A 23,988-nucleotide genomic window follows, 5' to 3' on the forward strand; every position below is an offset into this window, starting at 1 on the left:
CCTCTGATTTGACACACTGATCTCTATCTAATAAGTAATAGGGGTTGCAACAATTTCGGTGGACAATTTTAGAACGAGGGGGTCCAGATTGTCTAGCCCAGCTGATTTGTAGGGATCCAGATTTTGCCTCTCTTTAAGAACATGGATTTGGATGAAGTAGAATGGGGGGGCTAGGGCAAGTTGCTGCAGGGGGTGCAGAGCTGTTGTCTGGGGTAGGGGTAACCAGGTGGAAAGCATGGCCAGCCATAGAGAAATGCTTATTAAAATGATCGATTATCGTAGATTTATCTGTGGTGACAGTTACCTAGTCTCAGTGCAGTGGACAGCTGGGAGGAGGTGCTCTTATTCTCCATGGACTTTACAGTGTCCAAAACCTTTTTGGGAATAGTGCTACAGGATGCAAATTTCTGTTTGAAAAAGCTAGCCTTAGCTTTTCTAACTGACTGTGTATATTGGTTTCTGACTTCCCTGAAAAGTTGCATATCGCGGGGGCTATTCGATACTAAAGCAGAACGCCACAGAATGTTTTTGTGCTGGTCAAGGGCAGTCACGTCTGGGGTGAACCAAGGGCAATATCTGTTCTTAGTTCTACATTTTTTGAAAGGAGCATGTTTATTTAAGATGGTGAGGAAAGCACTTTTAAAGAACAACCAGGCATCCTTTACTGACGGATGAGGTCAATATCCTTCCAGGATACCCGGGCCAGGTCGATTAGAAAGGCCTGCTCGCTGAAGTGTTTTAGGGAGCGTTAGACAGTGATGAGGGATTGTCGTTTGACCGCGGACCCATTACGAACGCAGGCAATGAGGCAGTGATCACTGAGATCCTGGTTGAAGACAGCAGAGGGTGATATTTAAGAGAGTGCCCATGGTTACGGATTTAGGGATGTACCTGGTAGGTTCCTTGATAAATTGTGTGAGATTGAGGGCATCTAGCTTAGATTGTAGATTGGCCGGGGTGTTAAGCATATCCCAGTTTAGGTCACCTAACAGTAGAACTCTGAAGATAGATGGGGGCAATCAGGATTTTCAGGAAATGTCAGTATTTTCGTGGCCTTCCTAAGCCAAGATTCAGACACGGCTAGAAAATCAGGGTTGGCAGAGTGTGCTAAAGCAGTGAATAAAACAAACTTAGGGAAGAGGCTTCTGATGTTAACATGCATGAAACCAAGGCTTTTACAGTTACAGAAGTCAACAAATGAGAGCGCCTGGGGAATGGGAGTGGTGCTGGGGGCTTCAGGGCCTGGGTTAACCTCTACATCACCAAAGGAACAGAGGAGGAGAAGGATATGGGTACGGCTATATCCTTACTGTTTGGCCCTGTCCGGGGGTGTCCTCGGATGGGGCCACAGTGTCTCCTGACCCCTCCTGTCTCAGCCTCCAGTATTTATGCTGCAGTAGTTTATGTGTCGGGGGGCTAGGGTCAGTTTGTTATATCTGGAGTACTTCTCCTGTCCTATTCGGTGTCCTGTGTGAATCTAAGTGTGCGTTCTCTAATTCTCTCCTTCTCTCTTTCTTTCTCTCTCTCGGAGGACCTGAGCCCTAGGACCATGCCCCAGGACTACCTGACATGATGACTCCTTGCTGTCCCCAGTCCACCTGGCCATGCTGCTGCTCCAGTTTCAACTGGCCTGGGCCCTAGGACCATGTCCCAGGACTACCTGACATGATGACTCCTTGCTGTCCCGTTCACCTGGCCATGCTGCTGCTCCAGTTGCAACTGTTCTGCCTTACTATTATTCAACCATGCTGGTCATTTATGAACATTTGAACATCTTGGCCACGTTCTGTTATAATCTCCACCCGGCACAGCCAGAAGAGGACTGGCCACCCCACATATGCTCTCTCTAATTCTCTCTTTCTTTCTCTCTCTCGGAGGACCTGAGCCCTAGGACCGTGCCCCAGGACTACCTGACATGATGGCTCCTTGCTGTCCCCAGTCCACCTGACTGTGCTGCTGCTCCAGTTTCAACTGTTCTGCCTTATTATTATTCGACCATGCTGGTCATTTATGAACATTTGAACATCTTGGTCATGTTCTGTTATAATCTCTACCCGGCACAGCCAGAAGAGGACTGGCCACCCCACATAGCCCGGTTCCTCTCTAGGTTTCTTCCTAGGTTTTGGCCTTTCTAGGGAGTTTTTCCTAGCCACCGTGCTTTTACACCTGCATTGTTTGCTGTTTGCTGTTTGGGGTTTTAGGCTGGGTTTCTGTACAGCACTTTGAGATATCAGCTGATGTACGAAGGGCTATATAAATAAATTTGATTTGATTTGATTTGGCTAAACGCTATAAGAACTGGTCATCTAGTGCGTTCGAAACAGAGAGTAAAAGGAGCAGATTTCTGTGCTTGGAAGAATAGATTCAAGGCATAATGTACAGACAAGAGTATGGTAGGATGCGAGTATGGTGGAGGTAAACCTAGGATCTGAGTGACGATAAGAGAGGTTTTGTCTCTAGAGGCACCAGTTAACCCAGGTGAGGTCACCGCATGTGTGGGGGGTGGGACAAAAGGGCTATGTAAGGCATATTGGGCAGGGCTGGGGACTCTACAGTGAAATTAGACAATAATCACTAACCAAAACAGCAATAGACAAGGCATATTGTCATTAGGGAGAGATAAGTGTAGCCGTGTGATCATAGGGTCCAATGAGTAGCAATAGGTGAGTCAGGGAGCCAATTCAAGTAGTCACTACTACAATAGGTGAGCTGGAGACAGCGATTCAGACAGCTAGCGGGCCGGGGCTAGCAGATGGGCCTTCAGTGTCGTCGCAACGGAAGGGCCTGTTGAAACCACCTCGGCCTATTACATCGGCAGACCAGTCGTGAAGGATCGGACGAGGCTCCGTGTCGGCAGTAAAGGGGCCAGGCCAATTGGCAAAAGAGGTACTGTAGCCCAATAATTAGCTGGTGGACCTCTGAGGCTAGTCGGGAGATGGGCCTAGCTCGAGGCTAGCTCAAGGCTAACTGGTGCTTGCTTTCGGACAGACACGTTAGCCAGGAGTAGCCACTCGGATTGCAGCTAGCTAGCTGCGATGATCCGATGTAAAGGTTCAGAGCTTGCGGTAGAAATCTGGAGATGTGCTAGAGAAAAAGCAGTCCGATATGCTCTGGGTTGATATCGTGCTGTGTAGACTGGTAGGTATTGACCAAGCTGAGGCTGGCTGATGTCCTAGTTGATGGTGAAAGACCGCTAATAGTGGCTGATTACTAGCTAGTAGCTAGTTAGCTACCTAGCTTCTGATGGGGGTTCCAATTCTAAAGTATAAAAATAGCAGAACCGTACCACATTGGGTGAGGCGGGTTGCAGGAGAGTATATTCAGTCCGTAGACGGAAAGTGAGATGAACATATATACGAAATATATACGAGAGAAAAAAAACGGGGAAAACGATATTTACGATATTTCCACGGGACAAGACAAAACACACGTGCGACTGCTACGCCATCTTGGATCTCTCACACATACACAAACACACACATACACACTCCTGAGTGAGACTGATATGAAGCGGGTGACATTGGCTATGAGACAGAGGCAGAATACTGAGGACCGCCACACACACCTATACACCTTATCAATCCATCCAGCTCTGTTCCTTTCATCACTCCCCAAGTGAACATTATCCCAGCTTTTACCACAGAACACACGCACGCACGCACGCACGCACGCACGCACGCACGCACGCACGCGACGCGCACGCACGCACGCACGCACGCACGCACGCACGCACGCACGCACGCACGCACGCACGCACGCACGCACGCACGCACGCACGCACGCACGCACGCACGCACGCACGCACGCACGCACGCACGCACGCACGCACGCACGCACGCACGCACGCACGCACGCACGCACGCACGCACGCACGCACGCACGCACGCACGCACGCACGCGCACGCACGCGCGCACGCACGCACGCACGCACGCACGCACGCACGCACGCACGCACGCACGCACGCACGCACGCACGCACGCACGCACGCACGCACGCACGCACGCACGCACGCACGCACACACACACACACACACACACACACACACACACACACACACACACACACACACACACACACCACCCCAGCCTTGATGAGAAAAGGCAGTAGATCGTAGGCCAGAGGAGAGCAGTGCTGGAATATCAATAGGCCTGCATCAGTTCTGTGAAGACATTTAACATCTCTCTCTCCTTCACTTCCTCCATGCCTCATCTCCTCTGGTTCTCTGCCTCTCAGCATCTTCCCTTTCTTTCTCTCTGGCCAGATCAGACATCATCACTGTGGCAGTGGTGTTTTTAATTTATGTTTGATAGAGCTGTAATGAGTACTTCATATGAGATGGAGAGAGAAGAGGAAGCCAGCAAGATGATGCGAGAGAATGAAAGCAAGAGGAGAAAAAACAGCGAAACAGTTGAAGAAGGGAGAGAAAGACTGATGAGTAAAAAAGATGTATTATAAAAGATTGAGAGAAGATAGCAGAGAGAAGATAGCGGAGAGAAGATAGCGGAGAGAAGATAGCGGAGAGAAGATAGGAGAGAGAAGATAGGAGAGAGAAGATAGGAGAGAGAAGATAGCGGAGAGAAGATAGCGGAGAGAAGATAGCGGAGAGAAGATAGCGGAGAGAAGATAGGAGAGAGAAGATAGGAGAGAGAAGATAGGAGAGAGAAGATAGGAGAGAGAAGATAGGCGGGAGAAGATAGGCGGGAGAAGATAGGCGGGAGAAGATAGGCGGGAGAAGATAGGAGAGAGAAGATAGGAGAGAGAAGATAGGCGGGAGAAGATAGGCGGGAGAAGATAGGCGGGAGAAGATAGGAGAGAGAAGATAGGCGGGAGAAGATAGGCGAGAAAAGATAGGTGTAAAATGGAATGAACAGTGTCAAAGAGTAGGAAAGGTTGAGAGGACATAAATCAAAGCCTAAACCAGACTAAACTAATCACAAGTATTAATGTTTACCCATTTATAAACCCAATTCAATTTGTTTTCCTTCTGTATGAGGGAAGGGAGATCAATATGAGGAAAATACAGTGCCTTGCGAAAGTATTCGGCCCCCTTGAACTTTGCGACCTTTTGCCACATTTCAGACTTCAAACATAAAGATATAAAACTGTATTTTTTTGTGAAGAATCAACAACAAGTGGGACACAATCATGAAGTGGAACGACATTTATTGGATATTTCAAACTTTTTTAACAAATCAAAAACTGAAAAATTGGGCGTGCAAAATTATTCAGCCCCTTTACTTTCAGTGCAGCAAACTCTCTCCAGAAGTTCAGTGAGGATCTCTGAATGATCCAATGTTGACCTAAATGACTAATGATGATAAATACAATCCACCTGTGTGTAATCAAGTCTCCGTATAAATGCACCTGCACTGTGATAGTCTCAGAGGTCCGTTAAAAGCGCAGAGAGCATCATGAAGAACAAGGAACACACCAGGCAGGTCCGAGATACTGTTGTGAAGAAGTTTAAAGCCGGATTTGGATACAAAAAGATTTCCCAAGCTTTAAACATCCCAAGGAGCACTGTGCAAGCGATAATATTGAAATTGAAGGAGTATCAGACCACTGCAAATCTACCAAGACCTGGCCGTCCCTCTAAACTTTCAGCTCATACAAGGAGAAGACTGATCAGAGATGCAGCCAAGAGGCCCATGATCACTCTGGATGAACTGCAGAGATCTACAGCTGAGGTGGGAGACTCTGTCCACAGGACAACAATCAGTCGTATATTGCACAAATCTGGCCTTTATGGAAGAGTGGCAAGAAGAAAGCCATTTCTTAAAGATATCCATAAAAAGTGTTGTTTAAAGTTTGCCACAAGCCACCTGGGAGACACACCAAACAGCTCATCACCCTGAACACACAATCCCCACTGTCAAACATGGTGGTGGCAGCATCATGGTTTGGGCCTGCTTTTCTTCAGCAGGGACAGGGATGATGGTTAAAATTGATGGGAAGATGGATGGAGCCAAATACAGGACCATTCTGGAAGAAAACATGATGGAGTCTGCAAAAGACCTGAAACTGGGATGGAGATTTGTCTTCCAACAAGACAATGATCCAAAACATAAAGCAAAATCTACAATGGAACGGTTCAAAAATAAACATATCCAGGTGTTAGAATGGCCAAATCAAAGTCCTGTGGAAAGAACTGAAAACTGCTGTTCACAAATGCTCTCCATCCAACCTCACTGAGCTCGAGCTGTTTTGCAAGGAGGAATGGGAAAAAATGTCAGTCTCTCGATGTGCAAAACTGATAGAGACATACCCCAAGCGACTTACAGCTAGAATCGCAGCAAAAGGTGGCGCTACAAAGTATTAACTTAAGGGGGCTGAATAATTTTGCACGCCCAATTTTTCAGTTTTTGATTTGTTAAAAAAGTTTGAAATATCCAATAAATGTCGTTCCACTTCATGATTGTGTCCCACTTGTTGTTGATTCTTCACAAAAAAATACAGTTTTATATCTTTATGTTTGAAGCCTGAAATGTGGCAAAAGGTCGCAAAGTTCAAGGGGGCCGAATACTTTCGCAAGGCACTGTATGTCCTATCAGAGCACCCCTGTCTCTGTGATTTACTAGATTATGAATGCACACACCATCTCTCACACGCACAAACAAACACACACAGAGCGAGGGCTTATAAAATCCATATGACTAACCTGACTACACACAGGGCCAGAGCAGAGGGGATATGATATACTGTAGGATGATGAAAATGGAGGACGAAGGGCATTGGGACATAATGTTATCGATTTGACTCTCTCTCCCCTACCTCTATAATTCATGTCCTAATTCTCTACTAACACACTAAGGTAACAGCCCCCTCACACTCACAAAGATGACATCCCACACACTCAAGTCCTACACACACTGTCAATGTCTAGTAGCACCGCATAGACACAATGCTGTCTTCTTGGGAACAGTCTCATGGTCCCATTTGGAGAAAACACACACACACCTTAAACTACAGTTATGTGCAGAATCCTCACTTAACTCGAATCCCCCGCCCATTCCAATGAGCCCAACCATCTTTTGTATTGACGTCGCTCCCTCGAGGACAGAAAAATCCCATTCAGAAGAGAAACCATGACAGGAATCTAATCATGTTATGAATTCACATTCTCACCGAGACAAATATGTAGGTTATGTCAGCCGAGATCTTTCACAAGGATTGACACACGCACTTGTTAGAATAAAAAAATGATATGACCATACAAGGGCAGTCCACACCCACGAGTCCTTTTGGAGAAGGCTCCTGTCTGGTTAGTATAGAGCAGGGGTACTCAAATACTATTTGAGAAAGTCCGGACGGATATTGTAATTTATCGGTGTGGTAACAAACCCCCACCAAGCGATCCAATGCGACCTCAAACTGTTCACACCCCTCTTGTTGGTGGAGAAAATGTTGCAGTTTTAAAGCTAAGTTCATGCAATTCTACACATTTTTCCATCTTATGCGTGTTTATACAATGATACGCTACATGACCAAAAATATGTGGACACCTGTTCGTCAAACATCCCATTCCAAAATCGCGGCCATTAATATGGAGTTGGTCCCCCTTTGCTGCTGGGAAGGCTTTCCACTAGATGTTGGAGCATTGCTGCGGGGACTTGATGCCATTCAGCCACAAGAGCATTAGTGAGGTTGGACACTGATGTTGGGCGATTAGGCCTGGCTCACTGTCGGCGTTCCAATTCATCTCAAAGGTGTTCGATGGAGTTGAGGTCAAGGCTCTGTGCAGGCCAGTCAAGTTCTTCCACACCAATCTCGACAAACCATTTCTGTACGGACCTCGCTTTGTGCACAAAGGCATTGTCATGCTGATACAGGAAAGGGCCTTCCCCAAACTGTTGCCACAAAGTTGGAAGCACAGTATTGTCTAGAATGTTATTGTATGCTGTAGTGTTAAGATTTTCCTTCACTGGAACTAAGAGGCTTAGCCCGAATCATGAAAAACAGCCTTCTTCGTCCTTCGGACTGCCAGATGGTGAAGCATGATTCATCCCTCCAGAGAACGCGTTTCCACTGCTCCAGAGTCCAATGGCGGCGACCTTTACACCACTCCAGCCAAAGCTTGGCATGGTGATCTTAGGCTTGTGTGCGGGGGCTCAGCCATGGTAACCCATTTAATGAAGCTCCCGACGAACGGTTCTTGTGCTGACATTGCTTCCAGAGGCAGTTTGAAACTCGGTAGTGAGTGTTGCAACTAAGGACAGATGATTTCTATGCGCTACAGCACTCGATGGTCCGGTCCTGTGAGCTAGTGTGGCCTACCACTTCTCGGCTGAGCCTTTGTTCCTCCTCCTAGCCATTTCCACTTCACAATAACAGCACTTACAGTTGACCAGGGCAGCTCTGGCAGTGTAGAAATTTGATGAACTGACTTGTTGGAAAGGTGGCATCCCTTGACAGTGCCACGTTGAAAGTCACTAAGCTCTTCAGTAAGGCCAATCAGCTGCAAATGTTTGTCTATGGAGATTGCGTGGCTGTATGCTCGATTTTATACACCTGTTAGCAACGGGGTGTCCACATTCTTTTGTATGTATATATATATATATATATATATAGTGTACCTGAGTGACACATCAAAATCAATGGGGGCCTCCTGTTGGTTGAGGCCCCCATGGGCACATAATCTGGCCATGGTAACTACAACAGTTATCTAGCTGGTTAGTTAGCCTTACATACCTACCTAGCTAACATGGGCTGGTAGATGGAAATTCCTGATAGGTTACAAATAGTTATCTAAGGTATGTCAGTGAATGACATAACAAGAGGAAATCTGCCCATGCACTACCAAATTTGGGATTCCATGGTAATGAACAAAAATAAGGGTTACTAACTGCTGCTCCAGTTTCAACTGTTCTGCCTTATTATTATTCGACCATGCTGGTCATTTATGAACATTTGAACATCTTGGCCATGTTCTGTTATAATCTCCACCCGGCACAGCCAGAAGAGGACTGGCCACCCCACATATGCTCTCTCTAATGCTCTCTTTCTTTCTCTCTCTCGGAGGACCTGAGCCTTAGGACCCTGCCCCAGGACTACCTGACATGATGACTCCTTGCTGTCCCCAGTCCACCTGACTGTGCTGCTGCTCCAGTTTCAACTGTTCTGCCTTATTATTATTCGACCATGCTGGTCATTTATGAACATTTGAACATCTTGGCCATGTTCTGTTATAATCTCCACCCGGCACAGCCAGAAGAGGACTGGCCACCCCACATAGCCTGGTTCCTCTCTAGGTTTCTTCCTAGGTTTTGGCCTTTCTAGGGAGTTTTTCCTAGCCACCGTGCTTCTACACCTGCATTGCTTGCTGTTTGGGGTTTTAGGCTGGGTTTCTGTACAGCACTTTGAGATATCAGCTGATGTACGAAGGGCTATATAAATAAATTTGATTTGATTTGATATTTACCAATTAGTAACTGTTAGGTTGTATATATTGAGTAGGCCAACTGATTAGAGTGACCAATAATACACCCAACTCTGTGCCCATGTGCCACCTGCATACACACAGCCTAACACAGACACACACTTCTCAACACCCCACCAACACACCATTTCACACACAGGCTAACACAGACACACACTTCTCAACACCCCACCAACACACCACTTCACACACAGCCTAACACAGACACACACATCTCAACACCCCGACTAAAACACCACTTCACACACAGCCTAACACAGACACACACTTCTCAGCACCCCACCAACACACCACTTCACACACAGCCTAACACAGACACACACTTCTCAACACCCCACCAACACACCACTTCAAACACAGCCTAACACAGACACACACTTCTCAACACACCACTTCACACACAGCCTAACACAGACACACACTTCTCAACACCCCACCAACACACCACTTCACACACAGCCTAACACAGACACACACTTCTCAACACCCAGACTAAAACACTTACAACACAGCCTAACACAGACACACACTTCTCAACACCCCACCAACACACCACTTCAAACACAGCCTAACACAGACACACACTTCTCAACACCCCACCAACACACCACTTCACACACAGCCTAACACAGACACACACTTCTCAACACCCCACCAACACACCACTTCAAACACAGCCTAACACAGACACACACTTCTCAACACACCACTTCACACACAGCCTAACACAGACACACACTTCTCAACACCCCACCAACACACCACTTCACACACAGCCTAACACAGACACACACTTCTCAACACCCAGACTAAAACACTTACAACACAGCCTAACACAGACACACACTTCTCAACACCCCACCAACACACCACTTCAAACACAGCCTAACACAGACACACACTTCTCAACACACCACTTCACACACAGCCTAACACAGACACACACTTCTCAACACCCCACCAACACACCACTTCACACACAGCCTAACACAGACACACACTTCTCAACACCCAGACTAAAACACTTACAACACAGCCTAACACAGACACACATTTCTCAACACCCCACCAACACACCACTTCACACACAGCCTAACACAGACACACACTTCTCAACACCCAGACTAAAACACTTACAACACAGCCTAACACAGACACACATTTCTCAACACCCCACCAACACACCACTTCACACACAGCCTAACACAAACACACACTTCTCACTAAGTCTATACTGTAACACAGAAGGTTACTAGTCTAATAACATAGCTTACTTCTAAAGCAGGAAACACACTGAGAATCTCACTGCCGATGTGTACTGATCACAGTGGGAGGCCCTTCCTCCTCTTGCTAGACAAAAGCGTTACCTGCTGCGTCCCGACTTGGTAGCGACGAACCTACCAATTCAACTTGTAGAATTACAATGCTCATTAGTAACTTTGAACCAATCAGAAAAAAAGAGTGCATTTTCTCTGTACATCCACGGATGAGCCAGTCACACTTCATATGCAATGGGTAGCTAGCTAAGTGCACAGACGCAGTGCACAAAACATTAAATACTTCCTCCAAGCTAGCTAACCACTGTATCTAGTATTGACATTATAATTAAAGCACAATGGTTTAGCTAGTTTACCTGAAACTGTTAGTGCAGTGTCATTAGTTAACATCCCAAATGGCACTAGGGGAAGCTAGTCAGTTAAACAACTGAATGCCTTCAACTGAAATGTGTCTTCCGCATTTAACCCAACCCCTTTGAGTTAGGGAGGTGCGGGGGGCTACCTTAGCATCCACAGTGCCCGGGGAACAGTGGGTTAACTGCTGTCCAGGGACAGAACAACAGATTTTTACCTTGTCAGCTCAGGGATTCGATCCAGCAACCTTTTGGGTTACTGGCCCAACGCTCTAACCACTAGGCTACCAGCCACCCCTTACTATTCCCTATATACTGTAGTTCACTACTTTACATAGACCATAGAGCTCTGGTCAGAAGTAGTGCACTATATAGGGAACAAGGTGCCATTTTGGGACGCAGATGGTCATTAGAAACAGGATATTTCATAGCGATTGCCAGCCAGGATACACGTCCACAGACCTCAAACCCTTTCCAGACTTGGCTCAAAGCAGCAGAAGCAAATCCCCAGTCTACAGTCCTGTTCCAGTCAGACTTCTAGTGACTAGATGAGGGTATAGCGATGAACTGTTAGTTTGACAGATATTGCCTTTAAATGGGTCGTAATACAGAGACAGTGTAGGAGTTCAGTACTCAGCTACACTGATAATTATCCTGTTAGACAGCAGCCCACACACACCAGAGAGAGAGAGAGAGAGAGAGTAAACATGGTAAACACAATTTAAAGAAGGTTATACTGCAACTAGACAATCAGCTCTCATGACTGTACTTTTGGTTGACCTCTGCTACAGTCACACTGTAACGGGGGGGGGCAGGTTACTGACAGGAAGGGAGGGAAGGCTCCGGAGACCTCGTTTTTGCTGGAGAGATAGACAGAGAGGGTAACCCCAGGCAATGGGTCACAATCCTGAACTTTTCATCGCCAGTCACATCCAATTACAGATGACAGAGGAGAGGAGACAGGCTCTAATATGAGGATGCAGAGGCAGAACTATGGCTGCAGCTGTCTCCCTGTGTGTGAGAGAGAGAGAGAGCAGGGAGAGAGAGAGACTGCAGTAGAGTGGTGTGTTAGTGGGCCATGGAGGCGTGATGGTGGGAGGATGAGGTTGGCACGCGCTGGGCTCTGTGGGTGCTATACATGGCATATGTGGAGAGAGAGAGAGGAGGGGTGCAGCTGTCTCCCTGTGTGTGTGTGTGAGTGAGTGAGTGAGTGAGTGAGTGAGTGAGTGAGTGAGTGAGTGAGTGAGTGAGTGAGTGAGTGAGTGAGTGAGTGAGTGAGTGAGTGAGTGAGTGAGTGAGTGAGTGAGTGAGTGAGTGAGTGAGTGAGTGAGTGAGTGAGTGAGTGAGTGAGTGAGTGAGTGAGTGAGAGAGAGAGAGAGAGAGAGACTGCAGTAGAGTAGTGTGTTAGTGGGCCATGGAGGTGTGATGGTGGGAGGATGAGGTTGGCACGTGCTGGGCTCTGTGGGTGCTATACATGGCATATGTGGAGAGAGAGAGAGAGGAGGGGTGCAGCTGCTGGGGGTGGACAAGTAGAGACAGGAACTGGTGAAACCAGTGGGTATTGAGGGAAGAGCTATGGGAGTCAGCGGTTCTTCAAAGGCATATAAGGGGGGGGTGTACGTACTTATGGAACAACAGCACAGCAGAGCTAAAGGACAGGGGAGTCACTGACACAACATGGACGAGGTGTCCTCGTCGCAGTCAGATCAAAGGAGATTGAGATGCAGTGGGTGGAGACCTTCTCTGTCCTTCTCCCAGTGCCTCCATCTCTCTATGGAACTCCTTAGAAGCCAACTGTGAGGAAGTAACATCTTTGGGTGATTTGTCAGTCAAATCAGATGAGAGCGAGAGCGCGAGAGAGAGCGCGAGAGAGAGAGAGAGAGAGAGAGAGAGAGAGAGAGAGAGAGAGAGAGAGAGAGAGAGAGAGAGAGAGAGAGAGAGAGAGAGAGAGAGATGCTGTGTGTTTGTCAGTACTTTGTAGTGAGAGTGGAGAAACACTGTAGTCATTTCTATAGCAGAATAAACTGGGCCATCAGCACGCACACACAGAATGCACCACACACAGACACAGAGAATGAACCATGCAGCATAAGCTTACACACTCCGAGCCTTCACAAAGCAGCTCTGAAGATCACAATGGACTTTGGCTTTGATCAGAGACAGCATTTTACAGAGAGAACTCCCATCTGGGTATAGCTAGCTCTACATAGCTCAAGTCCTTCAGACTAGCGATCAAACCCAATTAACCCAATAAACCAGCTATGGCTAACTCACAGCTACAACAGCTAACTAGCCCCATCCACTCTGCCAGACCAGCTTTGGCGAACTCAATTTATCTTGAACAGCAACTCAACACAGACAGCTGTGGCTAACCCAAACTCACCTTTACGTACTGTAACTACAATACTGTCTCACCTCTACCTGTTAAACTATGTCGCACCTACACCCAGTATTAATTTTGTCAACGAAAAGTGACTACAATTTTTGTCAAACACCTATTTTTCAGACGAAATTGACAAGACTATAACTAAACTAAAATGAGTTTTCATTTCAGTTATCTCTGTGACTAAAATCTGACTACTAAATGGACTGGATAAGAGTTTTTAGGTGAGATTGAGAGCTTTTCATTGATAAGCAAGATGAATATTAGTAGCACAGACGCACAGAGCAGTTCTGTTCAGCAGTCTAAAGGACACGCAGCACCCGGAGCACACAGCCTACATCACTACATCAGCTGGTGCGCTGCAGAGGAGCGAGCGATTATACACTGTGAACCAGTCACCACCAGTATTCTAGTTAGCTACCTTTTGCCTGGTTAAGAAATAAGCTTCTTTACTAAATGAAAAACAATAGCAGCATTGAGTTTAATAGTGAAACGACAGTCTAGTTATGTTTTTCTCTCCCTCTAGTATAGAAAAGTAGGCCGTCTTTGAAAGTGTGGTCTCGTTCAAGCCTGCCACTTTCCCCACTGCATTTCATAGCCAGGTTCTGCAGCCACCATAACCAAGTCTCCCTCTTTTCCTCAGAGAAAACAGCTGGATTCTACCGTTTTAAAGATATGACCCATATACCAGCTCTGCCTTCTTACTTTCTATCGTGCTTTGGTGGACCACTTTTTACAGTCATAAAGTATATTGCTGGCTGTTCCAAAACTGGACTGCTTCCAGACCGACCGAACCTTCAATCATTTGTTTCGGCTACACCAACTACACCAGCTATAGCTAACAACCTGGGAGGTATTGTTTTGGAAAATTCTGATAGAAATATGCTACTGTATGTAGAACAAACATGCCTCTCTGACATGTTGAATAAGGAATAAAATCAGTTCTTCTCATGGAATTTTCAATCTGCAACGTGGCTCTGGTAACGTGGCTTGTGGCTCTGGTACCAGAACCACGTTCAGTTGCAAAACATTCTCGAAGGTAAAAATATCTAAGACTAGACTAAATCTAAAACAAAAAAAGAGTGCAAAAATGAACACTGCCTACACCTGTTAAAACTACAACACTGTCTCACCTACACCTGTTAAAACTACAACACCGTCTCACCTACACCTGTTAAAACTACAACACCGTCTCACCGACACCTGTTAAAACTACAACACTGTCTCACCTACACCTGTTAAAACTACAACACCATCTCACCTACCTACACCTGTTAATAACCTCTTGGAGCTAGGGGACAGAATTTTCACTTTTGGATAAATAGCGTGCCCCAATTTCAACTTCCTGCTACTCATGCCAAGAATATAAGATATGCATATTATTCATAGATTTGGATAGAAAACACTCTGAAGTTTCTAAAACTGTTTGAATCATGTCTGTGAGTATAACAGAACTTAAGTAGCAGGCAAAACCCTGAGGACTAATTGTTCAGATTTTTTTTTTGCCTCTCTCTGTTCCCTAAATTGTTATTGCCAAGGGATATTTCTTAGGAACCTGTTTTCAGTTCCTACCGCTTCCACTGGATGTCACCAGTCTTTGGAATTTGGTTGAGGTTATTCCTTTGTGCAATGAAGAAGTAGGCCAACTAGGAACTGGGGACACTTTTGTGAGTTGCGCAAGACGTGAAAAGTGGCACTGGTTTGTTTTCTTTCCTGTAATGAACACAGATTGCCCCGTCTACAATTTGATTGATTATTAACGTTTAAAAATACCTAAAGTTGTATTACAAAAGTAGTTTATAGGCAACTTTTGAAATATTTTGTAGAGACGTTGCATTTTTTGTAAGCTGTTTTTTTCTGGATCAAACGCGTTTTATAAATGGACATTTTGGATATATATATGGACGGAATTAATCTAAACAAAAGGACCAATTGTGATGTTTATGGGACATATTGGAGTGCCAACAAAAGAAGCTCGTCAAAGGTAATGCATGTTTTATATTTTATTTCAGCGTTTTGTGTAGCGCCTGCAGGGTTGAAAAATGCTAACTCCTTTGTTTAACCTAACCTCTGCTGGTGCAGATGGTGCAGGCTATCAGATAATAGCTTCTTATGCTTTCGCCGAAAAGCATTTTTTAAATCTGACATGTTGGCTGGATTCACAACGAGTGTAGCTTTAATTGAGTATCTTACATGTGTGATTTAATGAAAGTTTGAATTGTATAGTATTTTATTTGAATCTGGCGCTCTGCATTTTCCCTGGCAATTGGCCAGTTGAGACATTTGCTTCCCGCCTATCCCTAACTCGTTTTAAAACTACAACAATGTCTCACCTACAACATTGTACCTGCTTTAACCACCCACTGCACAACTCACACTCACACCTCAAATATAGTATGTCTTGGATAATTAACATAAGGAACTGTTTCTGTATGATATGTTGGATAAAGGAATGAAGACAGACACCAATGTCAAGTTCAAGTGCCTTGTTTGTGCATTGTACAAATCCCTACACGTGGAGTCTGGGGAACAGTCCGGCTAGTCGAATACCTATCAACTAGACTCCGTAACATCATCATTTTCAATAGAAAGTGCAAACATAAAGGCATAACATGAAGTTCTTAACAGTCAAGTCATAACAATTGAAAAAGCATTACATTTTCTTTTTACTTCAGTTGTCATCTTTAAAATGGTTGTTTTATTTTAAATGTTTAATTAACAGAGGACAACAGTCTCTTGCTTACAGAGTAAGCCTGTCCGGTGGCTTGCACAGCCGACCCACCCGTGACTTTGTATTGGCTATGACAGGGGTAGGGTTAGGGCCACGAGCTGGAGATCTTGGTGAGGTAGAAACCTCACCTTCAGTTGGCTCATGTCTCAATTTTGTGCCCCTTACCCTTAGGCCTGGACTGTGATCCAGCTCATCTAGGTGAGTGTATGGCGTGTTCTGGTTTGTCTGCTCTGCTACTCGCAGATCCACCCGATTGCGACGATAGAGGGGGCCACCAACATCCACCAGGTAAGAACGTGGTGCAACTCTCTGCAGGCACGTGCCCAGCCTCCAAAGTCCTGTGTGGTCTCCCGGCAGTGGTTTCATCCTTATCGTTTCACCCACCTCCAGCTCTGGTAGGTCTCGAGCAGTCTGGTCGTAGAAGCACATAGCGAGCTGCTTTCTGTGACGCAGTTTGTCTGTGATGCCAACCATGACGCAGGGCTCAAGTAGCTTGTTAGCTACGGGGATGGTAGTCTTCAGACATCTGGACAGAAGGCGTTGTGCTGGGCTGCTGTCCATGTTTTCAGTGGGTATGTTCCTCCATTGTAAGATCGCTTTCCATGGGTCGTTGCTGTCGCACAAGGCTCTGCTTAACAGGTTTTTTGCAATCTTGACAGCTGATTCTGCCTTGCCATTTGCTTTTGGGTGTCTTGGAGAGGTCACGTGGTCAAACTCCCATTCTGAGGCGATACGCTTGAACTGTGCAGTGAATTGTGGGCCATTGTCCGTGATTACCTTGTCAGGCTGACCTTGCCTTGCAAACTGTGCCTTGCAGAGCTTTATGACCGTCTCTGCAGACAAGTCAGGGAGCAGTTCAATTTCCCAAAAGTCAGAGTAGTGATCAACGATGAGAAGATAGTCCTTTTGTCTGTGGCTGAATAAGTCCATGCTGACGATTTGCCAGGCCCTTCGTGTGACATCATGGTTTCCTTTTGCTGTTCAGGAGCGTACTCGTTGCATGTGGTACAGTTGCTGACAAAGTCTTTAATTTCTGCTTGCATGTTTGGCCAGTATAATGTTTCACGGGCCTGGCGGTAGCATGCGTCGCCTCCAACGTGACTGGAGTGTATGCGGGTAAGCATCTCTGGACGTAGTGATTTGGGAATAATGACCTTCTGACCTCTGAACAAGATGCCATTTTGCACGCTGATCTCATCTCGAAAGGTCCAGTATTCTCTCACTGAAAGGTGTCTCATCTTTCAGGTATGGCCAACCTGCAAGAGCCATGGACTTCAGTGACTGTAGGTTTTCGTCCTTGTCAGTGGCCTGATCTGGGCTAGGCGGTGATCTGTGACGTTTAAGTAGTCTGCCTGATTAATCTGTTGAACATCTTGTTGTTCCTGCTGTAGTGAACAGATGGCCTGCCGCTGATAGACATTGCCTGTACATTGTGCTGTTGCCCTGCTCAGTGTGTCGCTGATGTACATCTCTGGTCCTGGCTTGTAAATAACCTTCAGGCTGTCAGGAGCATGGAGCATGCTTTGAAGCCTCTTGGGTGCTTTGAATAGAGGTTTACTGAATATGGCAATGAGTGGTTTGTGGTCAGTTTCAGCAGTGACCAGCTCTCGACCATATAGGTAGTGATGGAATCGCTAGCAGGAGAAGACGATGCTGAGGCACTCTTTCTCAATTTGTGCATAGTTTTGTTCGGTGGGGTTGAGCGCTCTTGAGGCAAACGCAACGGGTTGGCCTTCCTGCATAAGGCAGCATCCAAGTCCCCTTTGGCTGGAGTCGCTCTGGATTGTGACAGGCTTCGTGACGTCATAGTAGCGCAACACTGGCATGGATGAAGCCAGAGATTTAATCTCCTGCACTGCGGCCTTGTGCTTGGGTAGCCAGTGCCATGGTGTGTCTTTGTCCAGCAACCGGCGCAGAGGCTTACAGACTGCTGATAGGTGTGGCATGAACTTTGCAAGCAAGTTTGCAAAACCAATGAGACGCTGTACTCCTTTTGCATCAGACGGGTTTGGCATGTCGAGGATCGCTCGGACCTTGTCTGGGTCCGGCTTCAGGCCTTTTGCTGAGAGAATGTGGCCATGGAACTGCAGCTTCTTCAGGCCAAGACTAAGCTTAACTGATCGTCAGCGCTCCATCAGTGCCAGGAGCTTCACATCGTGGTCGCGTTCTGCTTCTTCGTCTGTGCCACCAAAGCCAACAATCAGGACATCATCGGCAATGGGTCCAATGCCCTTGAGCCCAGCCAGTAACTCGTGCTGCTTGCGTTGATATACCTCAGGCGCCACTGAGACACCAAACGGGACCTTGAGCCAGCGTTTCCGACCCCAGGGGGTCCAGAAGGTAGTCATGAAGCTGCTTTCTTCGTCCAGCTTGAATTGAAGGAATGCATCTCGGGCATACACCAAGGTGAAAATCCTGGCCTTGGGAAGCTTATAGTGGACATCCTCTAGTGTCGGCATGATGTAGTGGGATCGTTTCAGTGCTTGGTTCAGATGCTTTGGGTCGATGCAGACCCTCAGTTTCTCTGTTTTTTTCACTCTGACCATATTGCTGATCCAGTCAGTTGGTTCAGTCACAGATGTCATGTGGCCATCGGCCTCATAATTGTTCAGCTGGGCCTTCACAGCCACTTTCATTGCAATGGGCACATTGCGAGGAGCACACTGGACTGGAGTGATGCTCTCATCCACTTCAAAGTGTACCTCCCCAGGCACTGATTCAACGGGCATGTTGAATACATCGTCATATCTGCTAAGTAGTTGTTCTTTGGACAGGGGTCCATGCTGGACATAATCCACAATGTGCAGGTCATTTGGTACAGTGAACTGCATCAGTCCCAGGGGTTCGCATGTAGAGCCTGAGAGGAGAGGATGTTGACTGGTTTTCACAATCTCAAACTCCAGCTTGTGTTTGCGTCCCCGAATAACACATTCGGTCTCAAAGGTGCCCATAGAGCTCATTAGCTCTACTGAGTACAGCTTTAATCTAGTATCGCTGGGCAATAGATGTGTGTCAGGTGCCAGATTGATTTTGTCTTTGTAGCTCATTACGTTGCATGTAGCACCGGAATCCAGTTGACATTGTTGTTGCTTGTTGTGTAATCGTAGTGTCACAAACCATGTCTTCCCTCTTCAGTGTACAGCTCCAATGGATTCATGCATGTAAATGTCACTTTCACTGTTCAGCTCTGAACATTGAGTGGCATCATCAACACAGAGAATCTTGCGCTCACTCACCCTTCTTTTGCTTTTGAGACACAGTTTTGCAAAGTGATTATTAGTTCCACAAGCTCTGCATGGTTTTCCGTAGGCAGGGCAGTGCTCTTTGCCACGTGTGTGTGTATTCCCACAGTATTTACATGCTACGGGGTTCTCTGTGTTCACCGTTCGTGGTGAATTACTCTGCCTCGATTGGTTTTGTCTGAATGTCTGCCATCAACAGCGTGAACAGTATCAACGTCGGAGTGTAGGGTTTCGATTTCCAATGCTCTCATTCTCATGTCAGTGACTTCAGCAGTGCGGCACATTTCGATGGCAGTTACTAATGTTAAGTCTCTCTCTCTCAGTAGACGCCTCATTTGCAATTGCCAATACTATTTTGTCACGAATCAATTCATCATTCAATCCCCCCTATTCACAAGTTATCTCAAATGGGTTACAAAGTTGTGTACTGACTCACCCTCTTCCTGTTTGCAGCTTCCAAAAAAAACGAACCGATCGTAAATTATGTTTCTGGCAGGTTTGAAATAATTCCCCAATGCATCCAATATAGCCTTTGCATCACACTGTTGTCGTGCTGTGAGGGTGAGATTGTGCCGGTAGATATGTCTGTATTCGCTGCCCATTCAACTCCTTAGAGTTGCAGTTTGTACCTCGTTGGGTTTCTCATGTAGACCGGTCGCCAGCGCATAGTCCTCGAATTCATCCCTGAAGTTGTCCCAATTAGTATTCCAGTCCCCTGCGAGAACCATGGGATTTGGTGGCGGAATGTTCGCTGCCATAGCAATGGAATAGGAGATTTCTTTGCCTTCCGTCATCAAGGTAGGTAGTGATGCAAGCGAGCCAGCTGACAACGAGTTGATCAGTGTTGTGAGTAGGAAACGACGTGTGTTCGCATATGGAACGTAACAGTGCCTATACTGTACTTAGCTACAAAAATAACAAACATGTGTTTTCCAAGCCACTTCTGATACCATGTTTCTGTATGATATGTTTGATAAAGGAATAAATACAGACACCAATGTCAAGTCAATAGCCTTGTTTGTGCATTGTACGAATACACGTGGAGACTGGGGAACAGTCCGGCTAGTCGAATACCTATCAACTAGACTCCGTAACAGGCACCATACGTGTGATTAGACCATGGCTAAAATGTGTGTGTGTGTGTGTGTGTGTGTGTGTGTCGTGAGATTTTGGAGTAGCAGATACCTTTTGGTAACATGACATCCTCGCCGGTCCCTCTCCCATTTACACTCCAAAGTTTTTTATTTATGTCTTAACATTTTGTGAAGGCAAGGAAGAGTCGCCTTTCCTTGCTAGTAGTAGCTAGGTGGCAGCCTGGCTAGCTGGCTTTAGCCTTGCTAAAAACAGCCTTTTTAGCTTCCCACATCTCCATGTGAAATAATCAGATTTATAATTGTATATATATATTTTTATACTTGCTGGTGTAACCTAAATCATTATTCCAGTTTAATAGGCTCCTTGTGTATTCATTCCCATATCAGCTAAAACATAAAACCTTATCATGTTTTGGTCGTGGAGACACTAGCACATGTTTGGTTTACTGTTTGAACAGTTACTGAGATTATATTTGGTTTTAAATGCAAAATAGGCTAATTTGATGAATAGCCTATGTAGCATATAGATCAGATCAAGAAACCAAGCAACAAAACGTTTCAGGTAGTAAAAAAGTATGTTGAATGCCAGAGTGTTACAAGGAGTCGCCCCTTTTGTAACAAACAACATTGCAAATCTCTGACCATAATTCTATTCTCCTGATTCCTGCTTACAAGCAAAAACTAAAGCAGGAAGTACCAATGACTCGCTCAATACGGAAGTGGTCAGATGATGCGGATGCTACACTAGAGGACTGTTTTGCTAGTACAGACTGGAATATGTTCCGGGATTCATCCAATGACATTGAGGAGTACACCACCTCAGTCATCGACTTCATCAATAAGTGCATCGACGACATCGTCCCCACAGTGACCGTACGTACATATTCCAACCAGAAGCCATGGATTACAGGCAACATCTGCATCAAGCTAAATGCCAGAGCTACCGCTTTCACGGATCGGGAGACTAATCTGGACGCTTACAAGAAATCCCGCTGTGCCCTCAAATGAACCATCATACAAGCAAAGCGTCAACACAGGATTAAAATTGAATCCTACTACACCGGCTCTGACGCTCGTCGAATGTGGCAGGGCTTGGAAACTATTACGGACTACAAAGGGAAACCCAGACGCGAGCCTATCAGACAAGCTAAATGCCTTGTATGGTCGTTTTGAGGCAAGCAACACTGAAGCATACACGAGAGCAACAGCTGTTCTGGATGACTGTGTGATAATGCTCTCGGTAGCCAATGTGAACAAAACCTTTAAACAGATCAACATTCACAAAGCCGCTGGGCCAGACGGATTACCAGGACGTGTACTCGAAGCATCCGCGGACCAACTGTCAAGTGTCTTCACTGACATTTTCAATCTCTCCCTGACGGAGTCTGTAATACCTACATGTTTCAAGCAGACCACCATAGTCATTGTGCCCAAGGAAGCGAAGGTAACCTGCCTAAATGATTACCATCCCGTGGCACTCACGTCAGTAGCGATGAAGTACTTTGAAAGGCTGGTCATGGCTCACATCAACAGCATCCTGCTGGACACCCTAGACCCACATCAATTCACATACCGCCCTAAAAGATCCACAGATGACGCAAGCTCAATCGCACTCCACACTGTCCTTTGTCACCTGGACAAAATTAACACCTATTTGAGAATGCTGTTCATTGACTACAGCTCAGCGTTCAACACCATAGTGCCCATGAAGCTCATCAATAAGCTATGGAATCTGGGACTAAACTGCAACTGGATTCTGGACTTCATGACGGGCCGCCACCAGGTGGTAAGAGTAGGCAACAACACGTCTGCCACGCTGATCCTTAACACTGGGGCCCCTCAAGGGTGTGTACTTAGTCCCCTCCTGTATAACCTTGTTCACCCCCCTCCCTTTTGTACACTGCTGCTACTCGCTGTTTATTATCTATGCATAGTCACTTCGCCCCCAACTACATGTACAAATTACCTCAACTAACCTGTACCCCAACACACTGACTCAGTAGCGGTGCTTTCTGTATATAGCCTCCTTATTGTTATTGTGTTACTTTTTATTTTAGTCTACTTAGTAAATATTTTCTTAACTCTTCTTGAAATGCACTGTTGGGTTAAGGAAGTAAGCACTTCACGGTAAAGTCTACACTGGTTGTATTCGGTGCATGTGACAAATAAAGTGATTTGATTTGATAAAGGATTCACACAGAGGTCATAGGTTACATTATAAATACAAAGGCTGAATGTCCCAATTCAAACAAAACAACATGATGTTTAATGCCAGGAAAACCCCTGGGGATTTCAAAGCTGAAAGAATGTACACAGAAATCCCATTGTTTGATGATTGACTATTCACCCAGCATCAGCATTTATATTTGGATGTGTAAATCCAATATTTTAATAATATTAAGAGTTTATGAATGTAATATTCATAGAGCTCTGTGATCCAGCTAGCTTACAGTCTGTTGGATGACGTCCCTGAGTAGTGTCACTATGGAAGGCTGGCAGGCTGTCTCTCCATCCCTCTGAGATGAAGCCTCTCTGTTAATCCGTCTGTTCTGGTAAACACAGGCCTCGCTGACTGGCTAACACAAACACACACAAACAGACACCCACACACATACACTGGCAGAGCCTTTATGACTCACACACTCACGAACACAACATTTTGTGTACACATCCATGGAGTCATTGGTATGTAATACACACACAGGCACACAAACAACATACAGATGATAGTGTGATAAGCACACACACACATTCACATACACAAACAAACACACACACTAACCTGCAGGGTCCATGACCTCCTCGATGACCGGTGGCAGGCGTAGTCCGTCCATGGTTGCCCTGGCAACTCAGTGTGGGGGATTAGGGGGAGGTGTCGTGTGGGTCCAGATGCTCTCTTGCACTGCAGAGGTCAAGTGATGGATGAGTATAGGGGGCCCAGGGCAGAGAGAGACAGGGGGAGGATGACGCAGACGAAGCCCAGGAAGGCTCCTCACGCTCCGGGTAGACTCAGCCGCAGCAGCCCCTCCATCCTGAAGGTGAGAGAGACGTACGGACTGAGCGAGGGACCGCAGTCTGAGATGCATGCAACAAAGAGACAAACGGTACAGCGCTCTCTCTCAAACTCACAATTCACTCTCTAGACCTCCTTTTGTTTTGATACTGCACTCGTGTTTCCTTTTTACTTGAGCTGTGATTCTATAACCCCTTCCTGTCCTATTCTCTCTCTCTCTACCACTGACCAATTCTCTCGCTCTCATTTGCATGGTTGGTCCCTCTACTGGTTTCTCTCCCGTCTCGGTCTGGGTATCAAGCACGTTTGATGCCCATGCTTTTGCATCCCATCTCTCGCTCTACCTCTCCCTCTCCCTCTACCTGCTCTTTCTGCTTCTTTAACCACACGGGTCAAATCGAAGGCATTCCTTTCACCATCTAGCACACGTATCTGTAAGTGCAAGTATATATATAGA

At 46.1% G+C, this 23,988-nt stretch overlaps 1 protein-coding gene across 6 annotated transcripts in view; it reads right to left on the reverse strand.

The window, feature by feature from the left end:
* Positions 1-23,988, reverse strand: part of LOC118366268 (coiled-coil domain-containing protein 136-like) — a 68,103-nt gene that overhangs the window by 24,287 nt on the left and 19,828 nt on the right. For 2 of the 6 annotated variants that reach the window (XM_052492093.1, XM_052492091.1), the window contains exon 2: positions 23,301-23,550. In XM_052492093.1, the coding sequence (XP_052348053.1) occupies positions 23,301-23,352 (52 nt within the window). In that variant the 5' untranslated portion in view covers positions 23,353-23,550. Of the gene's footprint in view, positions 1-19,860; positions 20,055-23,300; positions 23,551-23,647; positions 23,952-23,988 lie in introns of those variants that run through there. The other 4 variants (XM_052492090.1, XM_052492089.1, XM_052492092.1 and 1 more) reach the window with 3 other exon arrangements.

The sequence above is a fragment of the Oncorhynchus keta genome, chromosome 33 (genome assembly GCF_023373465.1).
Source record: "Oncorhynchus keta strain PuntledgeMale-10-30-2019 chromosome 33, Oket_V2, whole genome shotgun sequence".
In the NCBI taxonomy this organism is placed as follows: Eukaryota; Metazoa; Chordata; class Actinopteri; order Salmoniformes; family Salmonidae; genus Oncorhynchus; species Oncorhynchus keta.